Source organism: Mus caroli, chromosome 8, assembly GCF_900094665.2.
Source record: "Mus caroli chromosome 8, CAROLI_EIJ_v1.1, whole genome shotgun sequence".
Classification (NCBI taxonomy): domain Eukaryota; kingdom Metazoa; phylum Chordata; class Mammalia; order Rodentia; family Muridae; genus Mus; species Mus caroli.
In genome coordinates, this window is record NC_034577.1 from 39021249 (window position 1) to 39048141 (window position 26893).

A 26893-nucleotide genomic window follows, 5' to 3' on the forward strand; every position below is an offset into this window, starting at 1 on the left:
AACCCCTACAATATCTTTGACTGGGAATTATTATTTCTAGTTTAACAGAAGAGAAAGTGAATTGGTTGATGCGAAGCAAAGTCGTTTTGTTTTTAGGGACAGGGTCTGACCTGGCCTGGGGCTCACTGATCTGTCTAGGCTCACTGATCACCAAGGCCCAGGCATTTGTCTGTGTCCACCTCCCCAGTGCTGAGATTACAAACACAGGCCTCCATTCCTAACTTATTTTCCATGGACACTGAGGGTGGAACTCCTTGAGTTTGTGTGGCAAGCACTTTACTAACTTCTTGATTTCTCTAGCCCAGGATTCTGCCTTTTACTGGAAGGCATGGTCCTATGACTCTAAGAGAATATAAAAACCATTTAACACTTGTAGGCAGAGCTCATGCATCATCCCTGAATGAACAGCACGTCCCAGGAGAAAGCCTTACTTACTCCAAAAAGTACCAAGACAACCAAACAAAAAAAGGTCCCCAAAACAATTATTCTTAAAGAAAGACAATTAATTTTTTTTCCTGATCTTTTGAAATTGAGAACTCATGGACACGAACCATGTGAGGAAGAAAACATTTTTATTTCTTTATTTAAAGTGTTTTTACTGAATGCCTTTGTGGGCACATGTTGCCATCAGCATGGTACAAGGTAATAAAGAGCATGAGATGGAACTGGCTCACACTATTGTGGGATGAGAATGAACACATGCTGAACTGAACAGAGGGTGAGTAGTGACCAGCATCCTGTATTCTCCTTACAATTTAGAGGTTGATCCCAGGATAAAAGACAGACTTTCTTCTTGTGTTACATACTAACATATGTGCCATATCAATTGCTGGGAATTATTTCATTTGCCAAACAAATCAATAAGACCCTTTACAGGGAACCAGAACTACAGAATGAGGCAATGAAGGGATAGTGGAAAATGGGGCAATTGGATTATAGTGTAGAGAGAAAATGCATAGGGGAGTGAAGGCAAACAGCAAAGGTGTGAGAACCAGACAACAAGTCAAAGAAAGAACACTCATTTTCCTCCACCTTCACCCAAATGTAGCCCTATCTATCTATCTATCTATCTATCTATCTATCTATCTATCTATCATCTATCTATCCATCCATCTATCTATCTATCTATCATCTATCTATCTATCTATCTATCTATCTATCTATCTATCTATCTATCTATCTAATCTATTATCTATCTTTCATCCATCTATCATCTATCTATCTATCTATCATCTATCTTGCTATCTATCTATCTATCATCTATCTATCTAATCTATTATCTATCTTTCATCCATCATTTATCTATCTATCTATCTATCTATCTATCTATCTATCTATCTATCATCTATCTTGCTATCTGTATATCTATGTATCTTCCTATTATTCACCAATTTTCTACCTATCTATGCCTCTCTGCCTCTCTCATTTCTTTCTTGTTGTGTATTTCTCTCTTTGCCTTCTGTCTTTCTTGCTTTCTTTTTCTCTATCTAAACCATGGTTTCTGATTTTCTTCTTTAACTGAGCACTATGGTCTAAAAATAGGATTCGTGTCTCTCCAGGATGTGTTTGTTTCCATTTTAATATATGTTCACATTCTCTCTAGTCATTTGTCCCCCCCACTGTCCCCCACACACACACTATTTTCACATTAACCATGTCCACTGGCTCTTTAAAATTAAGTGTTCAGTTTTAATATTAGTCAAGCAGGCCAAGAGCAATGTCCTAACCAACAGGTAAGCTGGCAAGGACATAATTCAAATTCATTTTCTGATAATGTTTAGTTAGTCCATATTACCAATAGCATAAAGGAGAAATATATAATAGTACAGCCTATTTCTCTTTGTGTCTACTTTTCAATGAGAATAGAATTGGGTGTGATGAAAAGAAAGAGGTGATTTTGTACCTACAAAGAAAATTATCTGCTCAGGCTTGTCTGCTGCCTGCCACTGTCAATACCTTTGTCTTCAGCTCTTAAGTGTAGACGCATACACCATCAGGAGGACTTGTGAAAAACACAACATTCGATGCATTTTTAGTTCTGAAAACAACTGAAACTTAATTTTTTTTTCACTTTTCAGTAACATTGGGTTCATTTGCTAATGCAGATTAGCTTCTGCAAATAACACCAACTGCACAGTTATTTAAAAGTAAAAAGGGTTTGGAAAATACAAAGGAAACTAATATGTGCTCGGATCGACGAATGCCTCTTCCCTTCCTGGCTCTTCTGCCTGTTATAATGTCTATTTGCTAAAGAAAAGGGCTGAGCCTAGAGCTTAAGGTCACTGTGAAGATCTGTTCGCTCATAAAACATTAATTGTATAAATGTTAAGGACTAGTTGCTACTAACAAAGGCCCAGTTCCTTAGGTAATTAGAGCAGCTTTCCAAGTGTAATTGATTTTCCTTATTAAGGGGTAATTGGTTGACAAACAGCTTAATTCGACTGACTATTATGGAACTTCCAGTACTGACAAGGATGCACTCATACCATGAACAACTTTCTTCTATAAGCATTCAAAAGGGTGAATAAGTTTGCACACACTTTAAAACATCTAGCAACACGCTCTCGATAAAAGTAGAATTCACTGTCACTCTAGAGTCTCGAGTTATTTGGTAAGGATAATGCGTTGATTTCAAAGGGTAAGTGTATGGTGTGTGTGTGTGTGTGTGTGTGTGTCCGCTGAGAAAAGTGGCCTCCAATTCCCATTCTGTTCTGGTGAAGTCAGTCCTTGTTTCTGTAGTAACACAGGGCCCCAAGACAGAACTGAAGACCTCTGGGAGATGTAACTCTAAGCATCACAGGTCTCCTTTGTAACAGATGAGGTGATACATATGTAAATTAACTAGGTGTCGCGGTAAAGGAAAGTCATCCCTCTTGGGATCTGATCCTCAAACTGTGGAAGCACCGCTCAGCCAGTTCTTAACCATTGCTGCTCTCCTGTAGAGCGGGTTGCCTGGACACCTGGTGTATTCTGTCGCAGAGAAAGGTGCTTGAAAATAAACAGACTCGTGAAAATCATGCTCACTGTCTAGGGTTCAGTGCTTCGGGTAGCAGAGACCTAGCACACAGTCTGTCCCTTCCCTCTTTTTCTCCCCTGATCAACAAGAAGTTTACTCAGAGGATGTTAAGGAAAAGTCTCTCATGGTCTATGTTGGAAATGACCAGAAAGCCTGGGAGTGGGCGGAGTGAACCCGGGAAGAGATTGTGGCAGGCAGAAGGTGGAAGTCAAAGTTGATGAGACTGCTGCTACTCACCCTTCTGGGTCATCCTGGGAGTCGCTGTCCGAGGTCCATTCCTCGCCAATGTCAGGCAAGGTGAAAAACAGAGTTTTGGGAACCGGACCTGGGGCCATCCATACACTGGGCTCTCGCTCTCCAGGAGCTCGCGGCTGGCGAGGGTTCCGTGGACTTGATGCTGCGACGCTGTTGCTGCCCAAGGGGATGGTGACAGAAGGCAGGGTCGCCCAGTCAACCCCTGGGCTGGGTAAAGTCACTGAAGCCACTGAGCCCGCAGAGCCGCTGTAGGGGGTTAAGGACGGTGCTATGGATGCTCCTGAGCTGCTGGGCAGAGATCCGGAATACCCTGTTGCTTCTACTCTTTGAGCAGCTGCGGAGCTCCTGGGGTGCGAGGCAAGGAGCGGAGTGTGCACCGGGATGAAGGGCTCCCGCGAGGCCGCGGTGTCTGGAGGCAGAGATGGGAGCAAAGTCAGGGTCTCAGCCTCTCTAAGCGACATGCTGGCGCCGGAGTCTACTGATCCTGTGGCCGCCGCGCCTCCAGGGTGGCTGGAGACTGCCGGGGATGCTGTTGAGATCTTGAAGATCTTGGCAAACAGAGACCCCAGGTCCAACACAGCGACCTTCATGCTTTGGTCCTGGAGAGGCTACTGTGACTGTTGCTGGGAGGTCAAGGACACCAGGTGCTGGTCTGCAGGGCTCCATCCACCACCCCCTGCAGCGATCTGGATCAGATGGCTCTGGGGACGAGCAGAGGGTCCTGGGGTCCTGGCACACAGCTTCCTCGAGGCTTCTAGGTCTTTTTCCACCTCCCAGGAATCCGTTGTTTCAGCGTTTAGTTCCTTATGGGTCTGACAGACCCTCTCCAATGGACCCACAGATGTAAAGGCGACAGAGGGAGGCAGGTTACCCTCTGCAAAGAGAAATCCCTCCTGTCCCACAGTGTAGTAAGATGTTCAAGGGACCAGGGGCACAGAGCTCAAGGAGAGGACTAGTGTTGGATGCACGGATTATGGGCTAAACTCGCTGGAGATTCCCTGGCTGGCCCCTGGGGCTGCACAGGCGGTTGCTAAGCTAAACAAAACCCCTGCTAAGCTCTTTGCTAATTGGACTCCAGACTGTAGCTGGGCTGTGTCCACAATAGAAACACCAGCTCCCCTCCTTGACTCTTGCCTTAAAGAAACAGTCTCAAATTTCGCCATCATCCTTACAGCTTCAGGCTGCCCAGGAGCTAGGACCTTGAACATAATCCCTGCAAGCGAACCCATCGGTTCCAGAATGTTCTGGAACTCATTCGACTTGACAAGTTCAAATATACTATGCGCATGATCAGTTCTTCGATGTGAGAAGAGTGAGCAGGAAGGTGAATTGAGGGAATATGCTTGAAATGGGCTCCACTTTGTTTACCCCGAGATCTATTTTCTGTCCATCACTGAAGATGTCAAGATATCTTATGTGGAACAAATGGCATTACACCTACTTTGATTATATGTATATGTATATGTATATGTATATATATATATATATATATTTAATATGGTAGAGTATATGTCTGTGAATGCCTGCAGTAGGGTGAGGTCAGTGTTGAGTTTTGCAAAAGACATGGGTGGGGTTTATTCATTGATGTGAGGAGGGTTCAGCTTTGACCTCTGTGTTCTTCAGTCTTTAGCAAGTTCTCAAATGGGGTTCTGAGCTATGGTTATTTTTATACCTTCTGGTAAGCTTTGCGTCTCTGTTTGTTGTAACTATGACAACATTTAAAAACACTTTTAATGAGGGGATCTCTACACTGTCAACTGAAGACCAAGCCTCCAGCACATGAAACCGGGAGGGTGTTTCTTTTCAAACTGTAACATAATTGGAACATCAAGCTTTATGTTTTCCTATAGGCAGCTCATTTTCTACCTATCATATTGAAAATGGCCCATGATCTCATTAGTGTATCCTACCTGGCAAATAAACATGTCAGAGGCACCTTTATAGAATTTCAAGACTCAATTTAGCACTGAGAGGCAAGGAGATACAGTGTTCTTGAAGTACAACAAAACAAAACAAAACAAAACAGATACTTATCTATCTCAGGCTGTGACTGAGATAAGCCCTTAGACACAAGTGTAGCATATGACCACCATCTCAGTCAGCATCATCTGGGAGAAAGCACAGCACCTGCAGAGGGGGAGGGGGAGGGGGAGGGAGAGGGAGAGGGAGAGGGTGAAAGAGAGAGAGCGCGCTAGTGCAATAAGGCTCCATCTAATCAGATTCTGGGACTAGGAAGAGTATGCAGTCGTCAACACGGAAAGCTTGGAAGGAAGGACCTGGATGAGGGGAAGAGTGAGTGAGTGCCAGACAACCCCAGGTCAGCAGTGGTGGACCCTAGAGACAGAGGTGCTGGGACAGACCAGAAAAGCTGTGACGACTGTAGGACAATGAAAGGCTATCAGAAGCAGACTGGCATTGGCCAACCGCCACTTGCCATGTTCTTGTCATTCCCCTGTGCTGCAATTTGCCAGATGGTCCCCAGGCTATGGAACATACATCAGGACATTCAGATACTTCACATAGCTCCTCAGGCTTGCAGTAAATGCTATGTGAATGGCTGGTCCCTTGTCCTTACACTATCTATCTATCTATCTATCTATCTATCTATCTATCTATCTATCTATCTATCTATCTATCTACATGTATATATGTATATACAGACACACACATATACACAGGCACATATACACAGACTCATATAATTCCTACAGTAATATTTTTGAATCATAGTTGACCTCAACTGAAACCATATGACAAAAAAACCTGGGTGACAGGACCATAATATAATTAAGTTCAGATGAGGTTATTTGCATGGACCCTAAGCCAATGGGACAGTATACTGTGAGGAAGAAAAGTGACATGGGAGAAAACACCCTAACCTCTGTGGTGACAGATTATGTGGACAGTCTGAAAACTACTGTCCAGGTGGTAGAGGGAGAGAAAAATCCTAACTTGCAGGTTTCCAAGGGATCCGAGCGTTGCAGATACCCAGTGTAGGATTTATAGCATGCAGAAGTGTGCTACGTGAAGCCATCCTGGCGTGGCAATTTGTTATGATAACCCTAGGAAACTGTTAGGGGATTGCTTAAGCAAAGAGGAGCTTCTCACCATCATAGTATTTTACTTGTGATTCTAGAAAAGTATTCAGTGGCCACACTGGCTCTAAACAGCCGGCTATAAATTCAAGTGGTGATAGCAACTGTCTTTAATCCGTAGAGAAAGCGACAGAAAGAAAGAAGGCTCATGGAGGAAGGTCCTACTGCTAGTTAACTAATGGCTGTGGCTTTCTGAAAAGCTAGCCCCATAAACAAGGGGCAGTGGATGAGTGATTGACCCTTTTGTTTTTGCAGACACTGCTTTGGAAAAATGATCTGTAATTGCACCCATAATAAACCCTTCTAAGGAAGCCACTGGGTCTCTTACAGCCATTGTTCGTCCATCAACACCTTTGCAGACACATGTGAGATGTTACCAGGTTAATCCTTAATTACCAACAGCATGCAGTTTTCATGACATGAGCCTTAGGTGGTGGACCATGATGCTCTAGCTGAAGCGGAAGAATAATGTAGTGAAAAGAAATGATTCATGCACTAGGACTGTACTCATTTTAGACAGGCTGTTAGTAATGTTAAAGTGTTTAGTTTTAAAAATCGTATTTTGATTAGCTAAGAACTTGGCTTATTTTTCTTCTGTTGTTTAGCTCTGACATAGAGAAAATATTAGGGAACTATAATAATGTTTCTATGAATAAATTTTATGTTTTGGAAATTTAATATTTGATCAAAACAAACAAGAGTAACTAATTTGTTTATGAAGTACCTGTCTCAAACAGGGACATCTTCTGGGAGTTACATTTCTTTATAGAGATCACTAAGCAAAGCTTAAAATGTAAAGAAAAACTCCCAGCTTTAATTGAGCTAATTCTTCTTTTTGTGACTCCAGGTTACATTGATTAATCAGAGACAAAGCAGTATAAAGAAATTATAGCTACATTCACTTCTAAGTTCATTCAGTGTTGTACAACTTGAATACTTTCAATGGATGTGTCTATTTATTTTCTATGATAAACACAAATTTTATCCAAGACCCTGGAAAATTTGCTTCATATTTGATTAAATTTGTTCTACTAAGAGGAAAATATTAAAATAGGAAGAAGAGAACAGGTTTCAGGTCAACAAGCTGCATGCAGATAGAGCTATTTGTGGATCACAACAGTACACACTGGGTACCACAGTAGATACAATGTAGCAGAGAGGACAAAGGACCAGACTGGTGAGCAGTCCAGGTACACTGAGTCTCACATCATAATGAAAGCCCTTACCAACACAACCTTGATCAGCATGATGCTTGAATTGCTCACAGAACAGAAAACCCATCCTTTTTTGTTTCTGAGACTGCTGAAGTTAATCAACGCCATCAGAGACCCGAGACCTTTCTCTCCTTTTTGTTGTCACACTGTCTAGGTGTTAAGCCACCACCCATCTTTTCTTAAATAGCTCCACTGAAGGTAAGAGAAAGATTTAGTTCACTGCATCTTTGGGAGAGCAAAATACTTGCCAGAAGTTTCTTAAGTTAGCATCCATTGTCCATTTAAGTCTCACAGTCAAGAAAGAGACCCTTCCTGAACTAATGGTGAGTGAAGAGAATTAACATGCCCAGCTGCAACCCCAAGCATCTGAGGAGGGCTATGCTGCTGCTCATACTGTTACTTGAGGAGTATAAGAAAAACAAAGAGGTTTGCAGTGTAGAAGATAAGCAGGATCCTGCTCTAGACAAAAACCCCTTCATGATGCATTCAGTCTGATGCACCAGAGAAAAGGCTTACCAACATAAACACTCAGCCAAGTCAGATGGTCCTTCTTTTGAGAAACTGTTATTCACACAGTGAATAGCTGGGCATCTGTTATCAGATGTAAAGGGAAACCACTGATTCACAGCCCCCATTATTGTCTGAACATGTCACTTATACACAGAGAATGTCCTCATCCTTTCAAATGCTGTCATTAAATCTTCTCAATGTCAACTATGACAGTTCTGGATGCTACTGGCCATGGTATATCTCCCAGGTCTTAAAATAAAAGAACAGTTTTATGTGAATATGCCCAGGGTTTCTCCCAGGATTTTCACAACTGTTGGGTAGCTGAGATGGGGTAGCTTTATAAGAAAAATATTTATTTCACTTGTGGTTTTGAAGACTGAAAATCCAAAGGGCGTGGTGGAGTCTTATTAAAGAGGGTGGCTGGAAGAGCATCTATAGGGGAAGACTTCCTTCTCAAGCCAGGAAACAGACAACACAAAGAGCTGGTCCAGTTGCTTGCTTCATCAACATCCTCCATATAGAACCACAACAGGGTCATGTAAGAACCACTTTAGTCCCCCTTGAAAGCCAGACCCAAGGGCCTGCTGCCAGGACCTATCTCTTAAAGGTGTTACTTCATCTCTTAATACTATCTTTTTGGAACGAAAGTTTCTAAATATGTAGACTCCCAGGAAGCACACAAACTATGCCCAATGCATAGCAGCATGACTCCAGATGGACATAACCAAATCCAGGAAACAGAATAGGGAAGAAAAGAGATGGAAAGTAAATAAAATGATGTAAGGAAGATATAAAGTGGGATGTAGAAAGTAAAAAGTATGGAAGAAGATGTACTGTAGAACAGTTGATTCTTTCCTTAAAGCTTGGGAGTGTGTGCTTTGACATCTTCTGGGGTGTATCCAAAGGTACAGTGTTCAAAATCCACTGTGCCAAGACCAGCATGAAACCCAAAATCCCGGACACAATCTAGGAGCATCCCTGAAATAGCATCTCTCTCTTTTCTATGCTCCACTGCTGTGCTGAGAAGTCACCAGTACTTTTAACAAGTGAACATGTGGAGAGGGGTCACCCTCCTGGCTCCATTCTCCTCCAGCCTGGTATAAGATAGAAGAGCACAAACTTCAAGACCACATAATGTCACAGAAGCCACCTGAGATGGACATCAGAAGAAACTGTAGATTCACTGAGCTGCCAGGTTGACCTGTGATCAGCAAAGTCCATAGGGACTCTTTCCTACAAATGCCAGGAAACAGTTTCTCCAAGGAAAGGCAATCTCATTTGACTTAGTGTTTATTCCACTGGAGATCATTTCCCACCAAAACAGGGTGAGCCAAACATCCCCTAAAACCCCTTGCACAAAAGGGTTATTTTTGTGGGGAGGGGAGAAGCAGGGCATGGTCCCAGATCCTCCAAAGTCACACAGCCAAGGTAAAGTGTAGCCAGGGTTTGGCGGTTTCTTGCACCAACAACAGCATGTCTCTGACTCTTGCCCAGGGTTAAAGTCTTACTGATCCATTCCCCTAGAGAACAGGTGTGATTCAGTACTGGAGAGGGGAAAAATGGTACCTAGACGTTGAAGCTCATGCTTAGAACTACACCTTTAACCAAGCAAAGACAAGGAGAAAGGCCTGGAGTAAAAGGAGCGTGTTGGGTGGACACGTGGCTGGGTAGACGTGGGAAAGGCTACGGCTGCTTGGGAGAGCCATCGATAGTCCTCAACAGCTGTGTTCATTTGTTTTGCTCTTTATCCATAGGATGAATAACACATATGTGTGAGAGAATGGGAGACAGGAGGAAAAAGAAAGGGAGGCCATGCAAAGCTTGGGATTTAAGCTGAAGTTCTAGAAACTGGAAACTTACACGGCTGCTGCACGTAGACCTGGTACGTCTCTGGGTGGCCATTACAAGGCTGGAGGACGTCAAAGAGATCTCTGGAACACCATGGCTCTCTTCTGTTTGTCTTTTCTACCATAAGCTGAATTACTAAACAGAAACATTATTGATAAAAATATATTTTCATAAAATCTGTGGGGCTTTTTCCTTTATAAGGCAACTGTTGAAAGTTCAACCTACCCTTTATTTTTCAAACAGTTGGCTGTGTGAGACTTAACCTTGTCTTCCATTCGTTCCTCTGAACATGGCAAGCACCAGCACTGCTGTAACAGGTTCTGGGTGGTCAGCTTTCAAGGAACCTGGACGGTCATGCATGAGCAGTATCCCAAACACATTGTTCTGTTGCACGGCTGGTGTGACTAAATCCTAGGGTTGCTGTAAGGCAGGCAGGACACTTGTGAGAGTTGTTCCAGCTGTAGAGAGGGGAAAAGGCACTGAAGGGGAGGAACATGAACCTTCCACCTCCACCCCAAAGCCAGAGTGTCTGGAGTTGGTAGAAAGCATGGAAGTATTAAGAAAACTCAAGCTAATGTATAGCTGTGGTCATGAATAGGATGGTCAAGAGTTAGAAGTGTTAGAGTGTGAGAAGAGTTAGAAGGGAAGGGGGTCCTGAAAACGTTGTGAATATAGGTCTCATCATTCTAAAAAAAAATGTAAAAACTCAGGGCAGAGAGATAATTTTCACAACGTTGGAAAAAGCCTAGAATGTCATATTATACAGCAAAGTAGGCCATTTGAGCTTTGTTATGTGTCTACTCCAACATTTGGTCAAACAGTTCAGTTATCCCACCTTTCTAAGAGTAAACTGTGCCTTTATCTTTCTATGTGCCTTCTCATTTTCAACTGATTCTGGGTAGCTATTCCAAGGCTGGAAGGCGTCATAGAAATCTCTGGAACACCATGGTGTCCTGGAAAACTCCCTCTGTAAACCAGGCTGGCCTTGAACTCAGAGATGCACCTAGCTCAGCCTCCCAAGTGCTAGGATTGAAGGCATGTGCCACCACCACCCAGTTCTGACTGCAGTTTCTTAAGTGACTTTACCTTTGTCCCACTCTCTTCTTTTAGAAGCTACTCATCCCAAATCCTAAGGCTAAACTGGGTTCATTTTGGCACCATCTTACTGAATGTGACCATTCAACTCCATTGCCAGTTTAGCTAGGCTTACTGTCACCTACAGGATGCATTTCTGAGCACACCGGGTGGGGTATTTCCAGGGAGGTTCACCTGAAGAAGGAAGTTCCACCCTGAATGTGGCTGACACTATCCTCTGACATGCAGCCTTCACTCAGTACAATGGTAAAAGGGAAAAGTGGGCGGTGCCCCTGTATTCCTTTCTCTGCTTCTTGATTGGATGCAGTGAAACTAGCTGCCTCCCACCTCTGTCACCATGCTCTCTCCACTATGATGGACTGTCCCCCCAACCCCCAGCCATAACAAACTCTATGATCCTTGAGTCTCTTCTACCAGATATTCTGTTACAGCAGTGAGAAGAATAAACCCCAGAGGGAGTTTCCCACAAGGTGCTTCCTCTCTCACTGAAATGAGTAAGAGCTATAATTTATTCAGCTATGCTGACAATCCTGGTCTTCTTCGAATAGCACAGCTTAACACTGCTAAATTATCCTCACTCTAAAATCTTAACCAGTAATGAAGGACTTGATTCCCAGAATTTTTGAAGAAGACAGTTGAGAGAAGGCAGGGGAGGGGAGAGATTAGTTGGAAGTAGATTCCTGGTAATTTGCTTAACTGATGAGACATTGATAAATAATTGATGTTAGTATGGGGCTGGTGAGATGGCTCAGCGGTCCTGAGTTTAAATCCCAGCAACCACATGGTGGCTCACAACTATCCATAATGAGATCTGACGCCCTCTTCTGGTGTGTCTAAAGACAGCTACAGTGTACTTATATGTAATAATAAATAATAAATAAATCTTTAAAAAATGATGTTAGTGTGGCCTCATTTCTACTAACAAATTTATTCTATTGGTTTTTTTTCAGCCCAGTTGAAAGAGAGTATCATTTTTTATGCAAAATATTGAGAGTTATTTTAAACCCCACATAAATGTAGGTGAGTACAAAACAGAGAGAATGAGCAGATCGGATGGAGGGGAGGGGGGATCCGGATAGTAGGAAACAAGAGAAGTTCTCTATGGAAATTGAGTAGGAAGTCAGACAAACATCCTTTCCCTCAATCCCTTTGAGGGATATAGACTCCTCCTGAGAACAATTATGAAAGGCAGTCTACAGAAGCTCAAGATGTCGCTTCCTGTATGGGTCAAGTACAAGTCAGAGTTTCCACCTTTTACTAGTTTTATTTGTATTTGTTTAAACAAGCCACTCTGTGTGACTTAATCTTTTAAATATTACTAGAACAGTAAAAAGTTACAGTTGAATTCAATTTGAGTTTGGCCATTTGACCGGTCATCTTACAAGCAGCGAATCAAGAAAATAAAAGCAATAATGTTTCTTGCTTTCTATAAATTAATGATTAATTTCTAAAAATAATTTGAAAGTATGTAAGTAAAGAGCAAAGAATATTGATAGACAGCACATACAATATTAGCAAAAGAGAAATGTGTATATATATATGTGTATATATATATATATATATATATATTACATATCAGGAAGTATCATGTTTATCTTATGATGCCTAAATAGAGGAGGCAATTGCAGTTAAAGCAAATCTTAACTAAAATGCTGAAGAAGTAATAAATGTTAACAAGTAATGTTGGTGCGTATTGAGAAAATAAAAATGCTTTTTCCATGCAGTTACACTATGGGTGACTGTAGACTCAGATTGTATCGACTCCTTCTGAACTGGGAGTTGAAAAAAGCTAAGGAATAAGATTTCCTCTGAGAATCTTATAACATGGATCAGACAGAGACCCCAAGTCAGTATTATCCATTCTGGGAATAGATAAAAGAAAGGGGTTTGAAGTTTTATTAAAGAACAAAAGTACATGCTTAATATACAAGTGTGCTCTCAAAGTGATCCACAAATCTGCTGGCTTTGTAGACAGTATTTCAAACGGTCAAAGCTAATAAGGGAGAGGATTATTCATGAGCTAAGGGAAGACAGGAATTCCTGGGATAGGATTTATTCTTCTTTTCTGTTCTCATGGATTTTCAGATGTGTCGTGGACTCCAGTGAATGATGAGAACAGTCAGTGTTGCATGATTGGCTGACAGTTGGAGACTGGATTGTAAAGAAGTACAGGGCACTTAGCAGTCATCGCCACTGGCCATATTGGTCTGAGTGGTTTCCAGTGGTCATTTGACCTTCTCCTGCCATGCAGCTCTGCTCCATCAGCCTTTGGCTGTCAGGCAGTTGCTGCTTTCTCTCTCCTGTGTAGTAACCTGTCCTGATACTGTTTATACTGCTTCTTGCAGTCATGTAAACTCAGACCCGAGTGTGCTGAAATATTTACATCCAAGTACCTGAATGTGTCTGCAAATTGCCTCCTAAATTCATCAAATGACAGTGTTCCAAATAAATAAAGACGTTTTTAGCTACATACTAGATGATTTTATGCACATGTCTTGATAAAAATCATACACCTACAGAATTAGTAAATAAGGCATAGAGGAGAAGTCAAATTTTTACCTTGTTTTTATTTATAGATATTTTATGCATCTGTGTGTGAGTACGCAGACTTGGCATGTGGATCTTCTCAGAAACCAGAAGAGGGCATCTGGTTTCTTGCATCTGAAATTATAGGTGCTTGCAAGCCACCTGGCCTATGTGCTGGCCTTCTGTGGGTTAATTTAAGTCACTGAGTTATTACTTTAGCCCTGTTTAATGAAAGGTTTTAGGGTAAGAAAACTGTCCTGTAAGATTGCAAAGTGATAAAGGTTAATATATTGGATGTTCGTGAAAATCCATAAAACTTCAACACACCAAGTATAACCTTTTGTATATGCAAACAAAACCAAAATAATTCCCAAAGATTCACGAATCCAATCCTAGGGTGGAATAAAAACTGTTACAAAAGCAAATGACATTATTACATAAGGACGGCCAACCTCATTGAAGGGAATAGGAGGAAGACGCTAGCTGAAGCAACTTTGGAAAACAGTTCGTAAAACTAATCAAAAGGTATTGCAAGCATTTTATTGTAGATGCGAAGTTGCCTTCCATAGCACAGAGGTTAACAATTCTGTATATTGAACCATCCCAGCATCCCTGGAATGAAGCCTATTTGATCATGATGGATAATCGCTTTGGTGTGTTCTTGGATTTGGTTTGCGAGAATTTTGTTGAGTTTATTTTTTGCATCGATATTTATAAGGGAAATTGGTCTGAAGTTCTCTTTCTTTGTTGGGTCTTTGTGTGGTTTAGGTATCAGAGTAATTGTGGCTTCATAGAATGAATTGGGTAGAGTACCTTCTGTTTCTATTTTGTGTAATAGTTTGAGGAGTATTGGAATTAGGTCCTCTTTGAAGGTCTGATAGAACTCTGCACTAAACCCATCCAGCTGGTGGGATTACAAGCTAGTACAGCCACTCTGGAAATCAGTTTGGTTCTTCCTCAGAAAATTGGACATAGTTTTACTGGAAGATCCAGCAATACCACTCCTGGGCATATATTCAGAAGATGTTCCAACTTGTAATAAGGACACATGCTTCACTATGTTCATAGCAGTCTTATTTATAATAGCAAGAAGATGGAAAGAACCCAGATGCCCCTCAACAGAGGAATGGATACAGAAAATGTGGTATATTTACACAATGGAGTACTACTCAGCTATTAAAAACAATAAATTCATGAAATTCTTAGATAAATGAATGGATCTGGAGATATCATCCTAAGTGAGGTAACCCAATCACAAAAGAACACACATGATATGCACACTTATCCACTGATAAGTGGATATTAGCCTAGAAGCTCAAAATACCCAAGATACAATTTGCAAAACACATGAAACTCAAGAAGAAGGAAGAAAAAGTGTGGATACCTCATTCCCTCTTAGAAGGGGGAACAAAATATCCATGGAAGAAGTTACAGAGACAAAGTTTGGAGCAGAGACTAAAGGAATGACCATCCAGAGACTGACCCACCTGGGGATCCATCCCATATACAATAGGCATGACCCTGATATAGCTGTCTCTTGTGAGGCTATGCCAGTCCCTGGCAAATACAGAAGTGGATGCTTACAGTCATCTATTAGATGGAATACAGGGCTCCCAATGGAGGAGCTAGAGAAGGTATCCAAGGAGCTGAAGGGGTTTGCAGCCCCAAAGGAGGGACAACAATATGAACTAGCCAGTAACCCAGAACTCCCTGAGACTAAACCTCCAATCAAAGAAAACACATGGAATGATGCATGGCTCTAGCCGCATATATAGCAGAGGATGGCCTAGTCAGTCATCAATGGGAGGAGAGGCCCTTGGTCCTATGAAGGTTCTATGCCCCAGTATAGGAGAATGCCAGGACCAGGAAGCAGGAGTAGGTGGGTTGGGAAGTAGGAGGGGAGATAGGAGATTTTTGGAGGGGTAACTAGGAAAGGGGATAACATTTGAAATGTAAATCAAGAAAATATCTAATAAAAATGAAAAAAAATTCTGATACCAGTATAGATAGAATCAAATGACCAATTAAAGAGACAGTGATCAATGTTGGAAAGGATGATTGCAGAAAAGCAGGGTGGAGATTAAGATGATCAGTGTGGTCATGGATTAGAGTTGAAGGCACCACCGTGTGCTATTGTCTATTGTAACATAGAGATTAGCTTATATACATATTAGATGTGCACAGACATGGAACTATTTACAGATATGTACATGTGTATGAGTGATGTGCACTCACATCCCCTGCCTTGGAAGCATGGGAGGCCTAAAAGAAGGGAATTCACTCACTGATAAGCATGTCCAGGTGTACTAATGCTATTCTCAATTTAAAGCGTCCAGGACTCCTTGTGGATGGCTTACACATGGAGCAAGGGAACATCCAGGATTACCTTGGAACACAAAGCAATTCCAAAAGTACAATTTAACACACACACAGACAGACACACACACAGACACACACACACACAGACACACACACACACAAGCATACGAGAGAGAGAGAGAGAGAGAGAGAGAGAGAGAGAGAGAGAGAGAGAGAGAGAGAGAGAATAATGATGATGATGATGACAATGATGACACAGTTCATGAAAGGGACAAGGGGCACAATAGACTACTAAGGATGCCCCCAAAATTCAGGCGGAAACAATTTGAGCTAAATCACTGAACAGTATGGTTCTTTAACACAAAATACAAGTTTAAGTTGAATTCAAACTGATTTTGAAAAGTGAACAAATAAGACGAACGTAGGAGAATAAGCAAGGCTTCCATGAGGAAAAATGAGAATTAACTTTTGTAGCTACTCAGCCCTCAGCAAAGAGCATTTTCCTAATCCCATCTGCCTCCTGAAGGCTCCCCTCCTAATCGTAGCACAGAGCAAATGTCACTTCTTCATAGCCTTCTACCAGCTATTCCACTCTCTTCTGATCACCATTGAGCGCTTTCTCTTCTAAACATCTCATGTGGGAGTTCCAAAGTCAGTTCATTCTAGAGAGTATGGTATGAGAAAAGAAAGATCAGAGGAGTCCCACAGTGGAGGGGATTGGCTAACACTGTGAGCAAGGCAGAATATGGCTAACGCTGTGAGCAAGGCAGAAGATGGCTAACACTGTGAGCAAGACAGAAGATGGCTAACACTGTGAACAAGACAGAAGATGGCTAACACTCAGCAAGGCAGAAGCCAGCTAACAGGGTCATCGAGGCAGCTGTTAACCCTGCATTTCAACTTACACTCTTTCTTATGTTTCAGTACCTGAGGAAGAGACTTTTCAAAGAGCTTTGGATGTGTATTTCCAATATGTCTATTTTTCTTTTTATCATAAACAAAAACTAAAAGCTTTCTTTTGTTAAAGGTAAAACTTATTCTAACTATTTTTTAAACTAGGGGCTAAGCTGCCCAATGTGTGCTCTCTCATGATAACAGCCTAGACAGAAAGCCAGTGAGGAGAACTCTTAAAATTGCATTAAGGATGCTGAAGTGTAGTTCTTCATAGTTGATGGCTTCTGGTGGGGGAGCAGGTGGGAAGGACTCTTGTTTTCTTTAAGGGCTGCCCCCTTGGAGTTTAACCACACTCCATAGAGTACATGGGCAACACAAATTGAACATGCTTCCTTTTCCCTTCTTCCTTTTCCTCCCCCCTCCTCTTTCTCCTCCTCCTCTTCCTTCGCCTCTTCTTCCTCCTCCACTTCTTCCCCCTCCTCTTCCTCCTCCTCCTCCTCCTCCTCCTCCTTCTTGGGAGTTCAAGGGAGAGGGGTATGGGCCGACCTGGGAGGACTGGGAAATGAGTATGGTCATGGTTCATGATGTGAAATTCCCAGATAATCAATAAAAATATTATGTAAAAAAATAGACCAAAGAATCCCACCACGACTCAGTGATTTGGCCCAAACCACCTCCTAAGTCTGTGACAGGGGCATGGAAATGCTGTTTTCCACAAAGACACTTTATTGACTAGTGTTCTGGAAGCAAGGCTTTCTATAATATGGTTAAGAAAGTCACTTAACTCTCCTGCAGAAGAGATACAACAATTAGCAAAATCCAAGTATTTATTCCAATATCTATTTTATCAAGTAATAAAATACCATCTGTCATTGTGGCTCTTCTCAGAGAAGACTGCTCAGACATGGGTTTATGTTAACAGAAAGTCTTTAATAGCCAGTTGGTGACCGTATTAGCTGTTTGGGATCCCAAGGTAGCCCCAACTGAACTTTTAGGCACAAAACCAAAACAACAACAACAAAAACCATAATCTGCATTGACATACTTCAGTTAACAAAAGCAGCCAGAAGCAGAACTACAGAAGCCAAAAAGCGAAGTTAGTACATTTAGAGACTTTCCCAGAACTTTAGACTTTGATGATTACGTCTTTGTTTTCATCTTGGTAGGTGATGCAGTCTATGTTCTGAGATTTATGACCTAAGTGGTACTTCCATCATGGAGTCAGTTGTGCTAGGTCTGGGGTCCTGTGACACTATGAAGATTAAGAAGATATTCTGCTCCTGGGTATGCAGGTTTAAACCCTACTCAACAGCTATCAAAACCAACACCAAAATAAAATACAAAACTTTTCAACTGAAAAAGCAAAACCTCTCTTTCTAAATATTTTATTCTCATTACCATTCAAGTAGCCTTATACCATAAAAGCAATTATCTTTTATTCTATAAATGTCTCAAAAATGAGCATTATAAAATCCCACACGTATGTAGCTGGGTGTGTGTGCCCTTAAAAGCATCACTCTGGAGACAGAGGGAGGCAGAGATCAATGAGTTCAAGACATGACTCTCTAATATATTAATTTCTAGGCCTTTCTGAGCTATACAGTAAGACTCGAGTTTTAAAAAATTATATTTATAAAACTCTCAGTTTTATTTATATAAAAATATTTTTAAACCCTTTAGAGCCGTGATACACCTCAGGAATCAATGGGTAATCAATCTATTAATGGAGGATGTTCTTAACTGCCCATGTGTTTATTTGGAGTGAATAAACCAGATGTCAATGAAATAAGCCGAAATATTTCAAAACTGAGATTGGATTGTGATATAATATCATCATCTATACACATAAGTAAACAGATACAAAATTTTCAAGTAAAACAGATTCATGATGAACCTTTATAAATTGGATCTATCCCTTTACCGACTTCAAATCTTCAAATGAGTTTAATGTGCTGAATTCCGAGACCCAAGTGCTACTTGCAATTTATGATGAAAGGCATTTATCCGTTCTTTCTGAACTGGCCAGTTCAAGATGCAATGAGATTTAAACATTCCTCTTCGCAAACAGAGTGCATGGTTTAGTTTATAATCTGGAATATTCTGGAGAAAAATCAGTATAATTGAATCCAGATTTTGCTCAATAGCTTGCTGAACTGCGTGATGTACCTTGAATCTAAGTAAAACATTAAAATGAATGGTTAGATCATTAACATACATTTGCTAAAGAGTTAAAAGCCTAACAGTCTAAAATTATTTGTGGAATTTATTTGTGCTTTCATTAAAATTTTGAATTTTCCCCTGAATTTTGTTGCAATATTTGTGAATTGTGAATGCAGTAATTTTTGAAAGCTTTCCATTTGAAAACCAAGTGAAGGTACAAACATCTACAACATCCACCTACCTTCTGCACAGAGGGTCTTTTAATAGATGGTGTGTGATAATGAAAATGATTTTTCGGCTTCTTTTGATGCTATTAACAATTGCTTCAAGTCCAAGGACGCCTGCTTCAAAGTCCCTTTCTTCTAGGCAAAATTTGAGAGATCGGTCTTGTTCTTCCATTGGGGAGAAATGTTCCCAGACCCAGTCTCTGTCTTTATGGGCATGGATTATGTAGGCTGTATATTCAAACTGCTCAGCCTGTGTGTCTATTTCCTTGAAACCAAGAATCCGATGCACCGAAACATTCCAGTAAAAAGAGATCCTCCAACCCTCGATGTGAATGAGCAGTACCATAAGTATAAAAACCAGGAGCATACTGGTACTGGTTATGAAAAGGAGTTCAAAGGGGGCGCTGTCTTTACAGGATGATGTATCGAAAAGCTTCAGGGGGAAGCCATAATAATGATGTGGAGTGTTACAGAGGTAGTGAGTGGACAGCTCAGAGATATTAGCGTGGGTCTGGTTGATCCAGTTAACAAACCAGGAAATACTTTCACACGTGCAGTCGAACGGATTGAAGCGCATATCTAAACTGTTCAGGTTTTGAAAAGGCGGCCCGAAAACATCCTTCTCAACGGATGTGATGAGGTTCTTCTGGAGGTTCAGTGACCTCAGAGATGTCTGGTCCTCAAAAATGAATGGTTCCAGTTTGTTTAAGTTATTCAGTCCTAGATTGATGCTCTTTAGTTCGAATAAGTTCTTGAAAACCCCGACTGGGATTTCATCTAAGCCGTTGGACTCTAAATTCAAGACGTGGAGGTGAGACAGACCCTTTAGGAAATTAACGGGACCACCGGGGTTTGCGCGCTTCCAGAGCCTGGCTAAGTTATTGTGCTGAAAATCCAGAATTTCTAGATTCTCAAGACCCTCCAGCAAGTCCTCATTTATGTTGGCTATGTTGTTGTTGCTTAAGTCCAGAATGGTCAAGTTACGAAGAGGGCGGAAAGGTGAAGGGGAGATATCCACATTTTTAAGGGCCACCCTCCTGAGCATCAGTCTTTGAAGGCTGGGGACCAAAGCAAAGGAACTGCTAGACAGTTGGAGATATTTGTTATAGGATAGGTAGATCTCAAATATATTTCTCAGACCTCTCCATTCCTGGCCGCTGAGTTTTTGTTCAATTTCATTAAGGCCGAGATCAAGTATCCTGAGTTGGCCCAACCAAAAGAAAGTACCATTTGCTATTTTTGAGATGTGATTTTTCGATAAATTGAGAGTGAGCAAGGGAGAATGAGCAAGCGACACAAATGTTTCATTTGTTAAAGTTTCCAAACTTGTGAAAGTTTTGGAAAGACTTAGGTACTTCAGACTCACCAATCCCGTGAAGGTATTGTTTTTGGTACTAGGAATATTATTGTCATCCATGTTGAGATATTCCAAGTATTTTAACCACTGAAAGGAAAAATCGTCAATGATGGGATGTGAAGCAAGTGAAACACTTTGCTTAGTAAATGCTCGCTTCAAACTCAGGTACCTCAGGTTGGAGAGTCCATAAAAAGAGTGAGGGGACAGACGCTGTATATTGTTGTACTCCAGAGACAGATACCTCAGGCGTGGGAGATAGGAGAAGGAACCGTTGCCGACATCTCGGAGGTTGTTGTAGGAAAGATCGAGCCAGGTGAGGTTTGTCCACTTCAGCCCAGAGAAAGTGCTCTCACTGGTGGCCAGCAGCTGGTTGTTAGCCAGAGAGAGATTCTGGATGCTTGTGTTTGAAAGTTCCCAGCAAAGCTTCTCTGTGAGGTGGGGGTTCAGTTGGGCGTTGTTCAAGAGGAGGGTGAATAACTTGCCAATTGTCTGGAAACACCCCGGGGAGAACTGATGGTTCCAAACAAACAAGAAACAAGAAACTCAGATTGGCTCCATAGGAAATACTTAAATGCCTTTTTACTCAGTCCTCTTCCCCTTTTTATCCTGTGACTTGTGCAGGAAAGCCCACCCACTCTATCCTTAGTTCTTTCTTCATCCTGTGGCTGCAACCTACCCTCAGGGCCTTCCCAGGTAAAGTAATATCTCCTAGCATTTTGCCTAAATCTCTCTAAATCTGGTTGGATTTAATAGATTATAGAGCAGATCCCCAGTGTGTCCTGGTGACCACTTTGGCAAATATCTAATATCTATCTATCTATCTATCTATCTATCTATCTATCTATCTATCTATCTATCTATCATTGATCTACCTATGTATCATCTATCAATCATCTATCTATCAATCATCTATCTATCATCTATCTGCCTATCATCTATCATCTATTGATCTATCATCTATCTAAATATCTATCTATCTATCTATCTATCTATCTATCTATCTATCTATCATCTATCAATCATCTATCTATCATCTATCTATTCATAAAAGTAGCAAAATGACAATCATGAAGTAGCAATGAAAACAGTTTTACAGCTGGGAAGGGGAGGATCACCCAACATGAGGAACTATATTAAATGGCTGAAGCCTCAGGAAGGTTGAGAAGCACTGAGATCTACATGAAGCATTCCAGGCAATTAATAACTAGTAAGGTTAGGAGAGCTGATCTTCCCCAGGAAGGAGCCCCTAATTGGTTATCCAGCACCCTGTGGTCAGTCCTAAACATGTACACATATGAGCAACACTCAATGGATGCACAGGAATAAACTACATCTAAGAAGTATATAGCAATAGTTCCCAATGGGCCACAGAAGAGCAAGATACTGAGAAATATTCCATTCCAGGAATATTTTTATACTAACAACTGCTATATGCCAGATGTGTTACCAAAATCTTTTGTCTCATAGTCCTATGAGTTAGTGTTATTGGAAGGCTGAAGCACAGCTCCCTTGAATAACCTACATGATCACATGATTATTAAAAGACAAAGCCTAAGGAGGTGTGGCTAACACAAGTCTGCAGCCTGAGCCCTTGATGACAACAGTGTTTTAATTCTTCTAGAGCTCTCAGGAGGAGTTTGATTTTCACTATAGTTACAAAAACTAAAATCACTGTATTTAAAAAAAAAATCAAAGAATATCTCCTCAGTGGAACAGAGGTTAGAATGAGCCCTACCAACGGATAATTTCTCAACTCGTTTTTGACTAAGTTGTCAATGGCCTCAAGCAGCAAATGCTGATGGATTTGTTAAGACATGGCTGAGCTTACAATTTTATTTCACTAGAAATCTTAAGTTTCCATCTGTGCAACACAGGGATTGTGCACACCTGAAGGTATCATAGGAAGTAACTCCACTTTTACATCTTACCTCTTTAAGTGGATTTGATGACAAGTCCAATTTTTGTAAAGAAGAATTGCCAAGAAAATCAAGTTCTTCACTTCGCAGTGCAAGGATTTTATTTTTTGCTAAGAGCAGTTCTTGGAGGTTCTCCAGTTGGACCCCCGTTCCCAACTTTGTCGATGATAAACCATTATGAGACAAATCTAATTTGATTAGATTCTGAGAGTGAAAAACAGAGACACACATATTAGAGTCTTGACACCAGAAGCAACTCCCTCCAACATGTAAGCTTTGGAAGGATCTCAAAGAGAAAATGACTGATCTCTCCTTGTTGTTTTGAAGGCATGATCATCTTTATTGCAATTAAATATACCATTGCTGTTGGAGTCTTTTCACCCACCCTTCCTTAATGTTTATACCAAGAAGTCTCTCCTGGATGGGGCTGCATAAACAAGACCAGGAAAGTGGCAATATCAAGAGTCGTGTTACATGGAAGAGCAGAAATTTCTAGAGAGCCCATCCCTGGATAAGAAAATACAAGTTACTAATGACTCCTGGGAGAAGAAATTTAGCCTGTCTGGGGATGAGCCCCCTTATTGGGTTATCCAATGCAGAGTTGTCAGCCTTGAAACCATAGACACACAAACAACAAAAATAAATTCAATATTTATACATACTTATGCATGCATCACACAGACACATACAACAATTTTGATCAAAGAAAAAAAGGCTAGCCATCTTCCAAGAGAGTGGTGGGTATCGCAGGAAGAATTTGAGTGAGTTTGGGAGCTCAGAGGGGCTTGAGGATAGAGACTGGAGAAAGTAATGTAACTCTATTTCAATTATAAACATTTAAACAAAACCTTTACCATTGTTACAAGGATTTCATGAATCACCTTATTTCTTTTACCAAGTTTAAGGACCTGAGCTTATTATTATATATGATATAAGGACAGTTGATCACTTTCTTATTTATAATAGGCATTTGTTGGTATTATAAGAGATAGCATCATGGCTTAGTAAACATAATTGTAATGCGTGAACCTCGGAAACTAGTTACAGGAGAAAAAGAAGAAAATACTCCTTTAAGAAAACACAATCCTATAGCCAAGGCTCAGGGAACATCTTGGAAGAGAGATCAGGAAAATTATAAAAGCCAGAGGACCACGAAGTCTACCAGTAAGTTTCAAATTCAGGCAAAAAGGAAACCTCTGAGAGGTTAGAGAAAAGTCAAATGGAATTTCTATCAAATAAATAAAGCTACTTTTATGCATTAAAAAGAAAAAAATACTGTGTTTCCCTAGTAGTTTGTCTGATCGGATTTTGAGGGATTTCCATTGAAAGGTATTCCCTGCACACTATGATTTAAGAAAGCTCAGAGCCTGGCCAACACGTAGCTTTACCAATTCTTCTCAGCACACTTAAATTTGTATGTTATGGACTTGGCATCTGAGAAGGAGTAGGGCTCGATTATTTTGTTTGATTATTAATAAAGAAAATAATTGATTTACAGATGGCTTTGGTTTGAGTGAAGCACTTAAGAGTTGCTGGTATTTCTAGCTGATAACACATGCTTTTCATATAATTAAAAAGTTAAGCCCATTTTCAAAGGGAAAAAGCAGAAACCATTGGAAAGGTAACATTCCAAGATTCCTGAAACTCCAAAGAGTAGGTAATATTTTAGTAAAGCAGTCTGCTTTACCAACTTGTTACTTTTACTGAAGTCAGAACTTGGACTCGTCATGTTTCTTACTACTTCCCATTCTAAATTCATCAGTGCCATGAGTTTATTTTCTGTGTTCCCTGGGGGACAGTCAGATGTATGTCTGCTCATGATGCCTCTCTTTAAGTCCTGTTTCAAATGAGACAACACAAGAGGAGATTTCTTACTGTTAGAATTAACCTAAGACTGTAACATACCACAGTGTCCACGTGTGCACAGGTGGACCCAGCAGTCATGACAAGGGTTGATCTGACTTTATCCTCTTGCTTTGATAGCTATGAAGACTTCCATGAGGAACTTGAAAAGTTAACATCAGGTAACTTTAGACAATATTTGCATTTCTTAGGACAAAATGAATATACTCCTCTTACCTTCTGGTTTTTGAAAGGGTTGCTTTTAATTTTGTGTATTGAGTTAGACATTAGATAGAGTTCTGTCAGGTTCGTGCAGAAGACAAAGGTTTGATCAGAAATCTGAGAGAGCTCGTTATGTTGCAGGTTCAATACTTTCAACAAAGGGAGTATTTGGCACAGTTCTGGCTCCAGTTTTGAAATGGAGTTAAATCCTGCATCCAAGATAGCAAGTTGGCTGTATCTTGTAAAATTGGTAGGTGGTAATCTTCTGAGTTGGTTGTGAGTAAGATTCAACACTGTTATGTTAGAGGGAAGGTCATCAGGTATGTGTGTTAGCTTCAAATGGCTGCAGTCAGCTACGTTGTATCTCACAGTGCATTGGTTTGTGGAAGACACCAGAAGAATCCATAGGGACAAAAGTCCCCCAAAGGAGTATATTAGATAAGAGGAACACCCTTTCATGATTCAGCCCTATAAAGAAAATATAAGAAGTAGTAGGTATTAACATATCTTTTGGAGTATCCTTTTAAAATGTGTCACCCAAATCTATATAAGATATGTTGATAAGTTTTACACCATACAAAGTATGCAGGATACAAATAATGCACCAAGCAGAAATAATTCAAATAGCATCAATAAGCGAAGCAATCTGCATATACTTCCTTCTCATTCTTCTCCCACTATAAAGACAAGGAATTCAACCATGCCATTTCCTTATAATCACGGTTATTTTATTTTATCTATTGTTATGATTACTATTTCTAAAGCCATCTACAAGTCAGTTAACTCCAGACAGAAATATCCTCTTGCAATTTTTTTTATCAACACATAATAATTACACATACTTCTGGAATAGAATGACAATTTCAGTATGTGTACAAGGCATAGCAAGCACACCAGAGTAGTTTTCGTGTTCACCACTTCGAATATTTATCAACATCCCATGTTGAGAACATTCTAAAACCCTTTTACTAGCCATGATGAGTTACTTTTAAGCATAGAAATCGAAGCCATTTCTCAGTTTCGGCTGCACCCCTGTATTTGTCAGTCACCTACCTTCTCTTCCCTCTGCCTCTCTAGCCAATGATCTATAACTCTCGAAGTCCATCATTCACACAAGAACACGTGACTTTGGTTTTTCTTTGTCTGATGTACTTCACTGATCCTGATCTCCCTCAGGCTCACCCATGTCATTAATGATTGAATGCACATTTTTTGTACTATGTGAGGAGTTTAACTATGCTATTCTCTCATTACCTTAACTAACTTTCTATAGTTACGATTAGCTTCATTTAATATAGTGCTGCATTCATGATTTAAAAGAATGTACTTAAAACTGTATTTCTTGGTCAACTGACTCCCTGTGGCAGAGGAGACAAGCTTTTCTGTTCACATCTTTCCATTCTTACTTCCCTATAACTGTTAGCACAGCATCGGTTGACATGGCCAAGAGATAGGAGATGTTAGGGATTTTCACCTGTAACTGTGATTAAGCATCAAATCTTTACGTCTAGGTTAATTAGAAAAGCCAAGGTTAAGAAATATTATTCATGACTTATTCATGTTGATATCAGTCAATATCCACTGAAGAATCAGCGGAACTTAGAAGAACACTGTGAAGGGTGTAGGTAGACCCTGGAATAGTACAGCCCATGTTCTAAGGGTAGTACATCTGTATTGTAGTTTTGGCAAATTTTTATTTCTCAGACCTAGGTGAAATCCTCCAAAGGTAACTGAGCCTCAAAGGGCATAAATCAAGTTGATCTTATGGTACTCAGCATAACGCGATGATGTAGTGTCCAAAGCATTATTTGGCTGAAGTAAAAACACCATGAGTTTAGAGTGCATTGTTATGCTAAGTTCTGTCTCATAATATTCCACTTTATAATGAGAAACCCAAATTTATCATGAGATATTCACAGCTAAGCACTAGCCAAGATGAAGAAACACTTCGTGCAAGTGGCCAAATCGCCAAGTGGAAGAAACACTGAAGTGAGTGGAGAATTTGAAATATAAGGGACTTCATGAAGGCTTAGGAGGAGTCCAGCGCTTCTCAGTCATTCGCTCACACTGGCTAAGCATGAATTGCACATGGTTCACCTCACAGACTGTGACAACCTAGATTGTCCCTGAACAGTGATGAAAGATCACTGCAGAAGCCAGTGTCTTTTCAAACTGCTCTCAATTTTAACTTAAAATTCGGTTGTTTTTAGGAGCACTTGGCTTAAGAATGAGAAGAAGTCGAAACTTTTGCTTGTACATTACTGACAAAATCCATAGGTCTTTCAAAATTTGATCTTTGGTATTTTTGTCTTTGATAATTCCTTCCTTCCTTCCTTCCTTCCTTCCTTCCTTCCTTCCTTCCTTCCTTCCTTCCTTCCTCCCTCCCTCCCTCCCTCC

At 40.7% G+C, this 26893-nt stretch overlaps 2 protein-coding genes across 4 annotated transcripts in view; both read right to left on the minus strand.

Annotated features, from left to right (window-relative positions):
• Positions 1 to 4391, minus strand: part of Fam149a (family with sequence similarity 149 member A) — a 47384-nt gene extending 42993 nt beyond the window's left edge. Inside the window, exon 1 of the mRNA XM_021170855.1 lies at positions 3254 to 4391. Coding sequence (XP_021026514.1) covers positions 3254 to 3861 — 608 coding nt within the window. The 5' untranslated portion in view covers positions 3862 to 4391. The remainder of the gene's footprint in view (positions 1 to 3253) is intronic.
• A 13290-nt stretch (positions 4392 to 17681) lies between these two features.
• Tlr3 (toll like receptor 3) overlaps positions 17682 to 26893 on the minus strand; it is a 13997-nt gene continuing 4785 nt past the window's right edge. For all 3 annotated transcript variants that reach the window (XM_021170521.2, XM_029480246.1, XM_029480245.1), the window contains 4 exons: positions 24512 to 24964; positions 22445 to 22636; positions 19174 to 21026; positions 17682 to 18945 (listed from right to left, as the gene is read on the minus strand). In XM_021170521.2, the coding sequence (XP_021026180.1) occupies positions 18717 to 18945; positions 19174 to 21026; positions 22445 to 22636; positions 24512 to 24955 (2718 nt within the window). In that variant the 5' untranslated portion in view covers positions 24956 to 24964 and the 3' untranslated portion in view covers positions 17682 to 18716. The remainder of the gene's footprint in view (positions 18946 to 19173; positions 21027 to 22444; positions 22637 to 24511; positions 24965 to 26893) is intronic.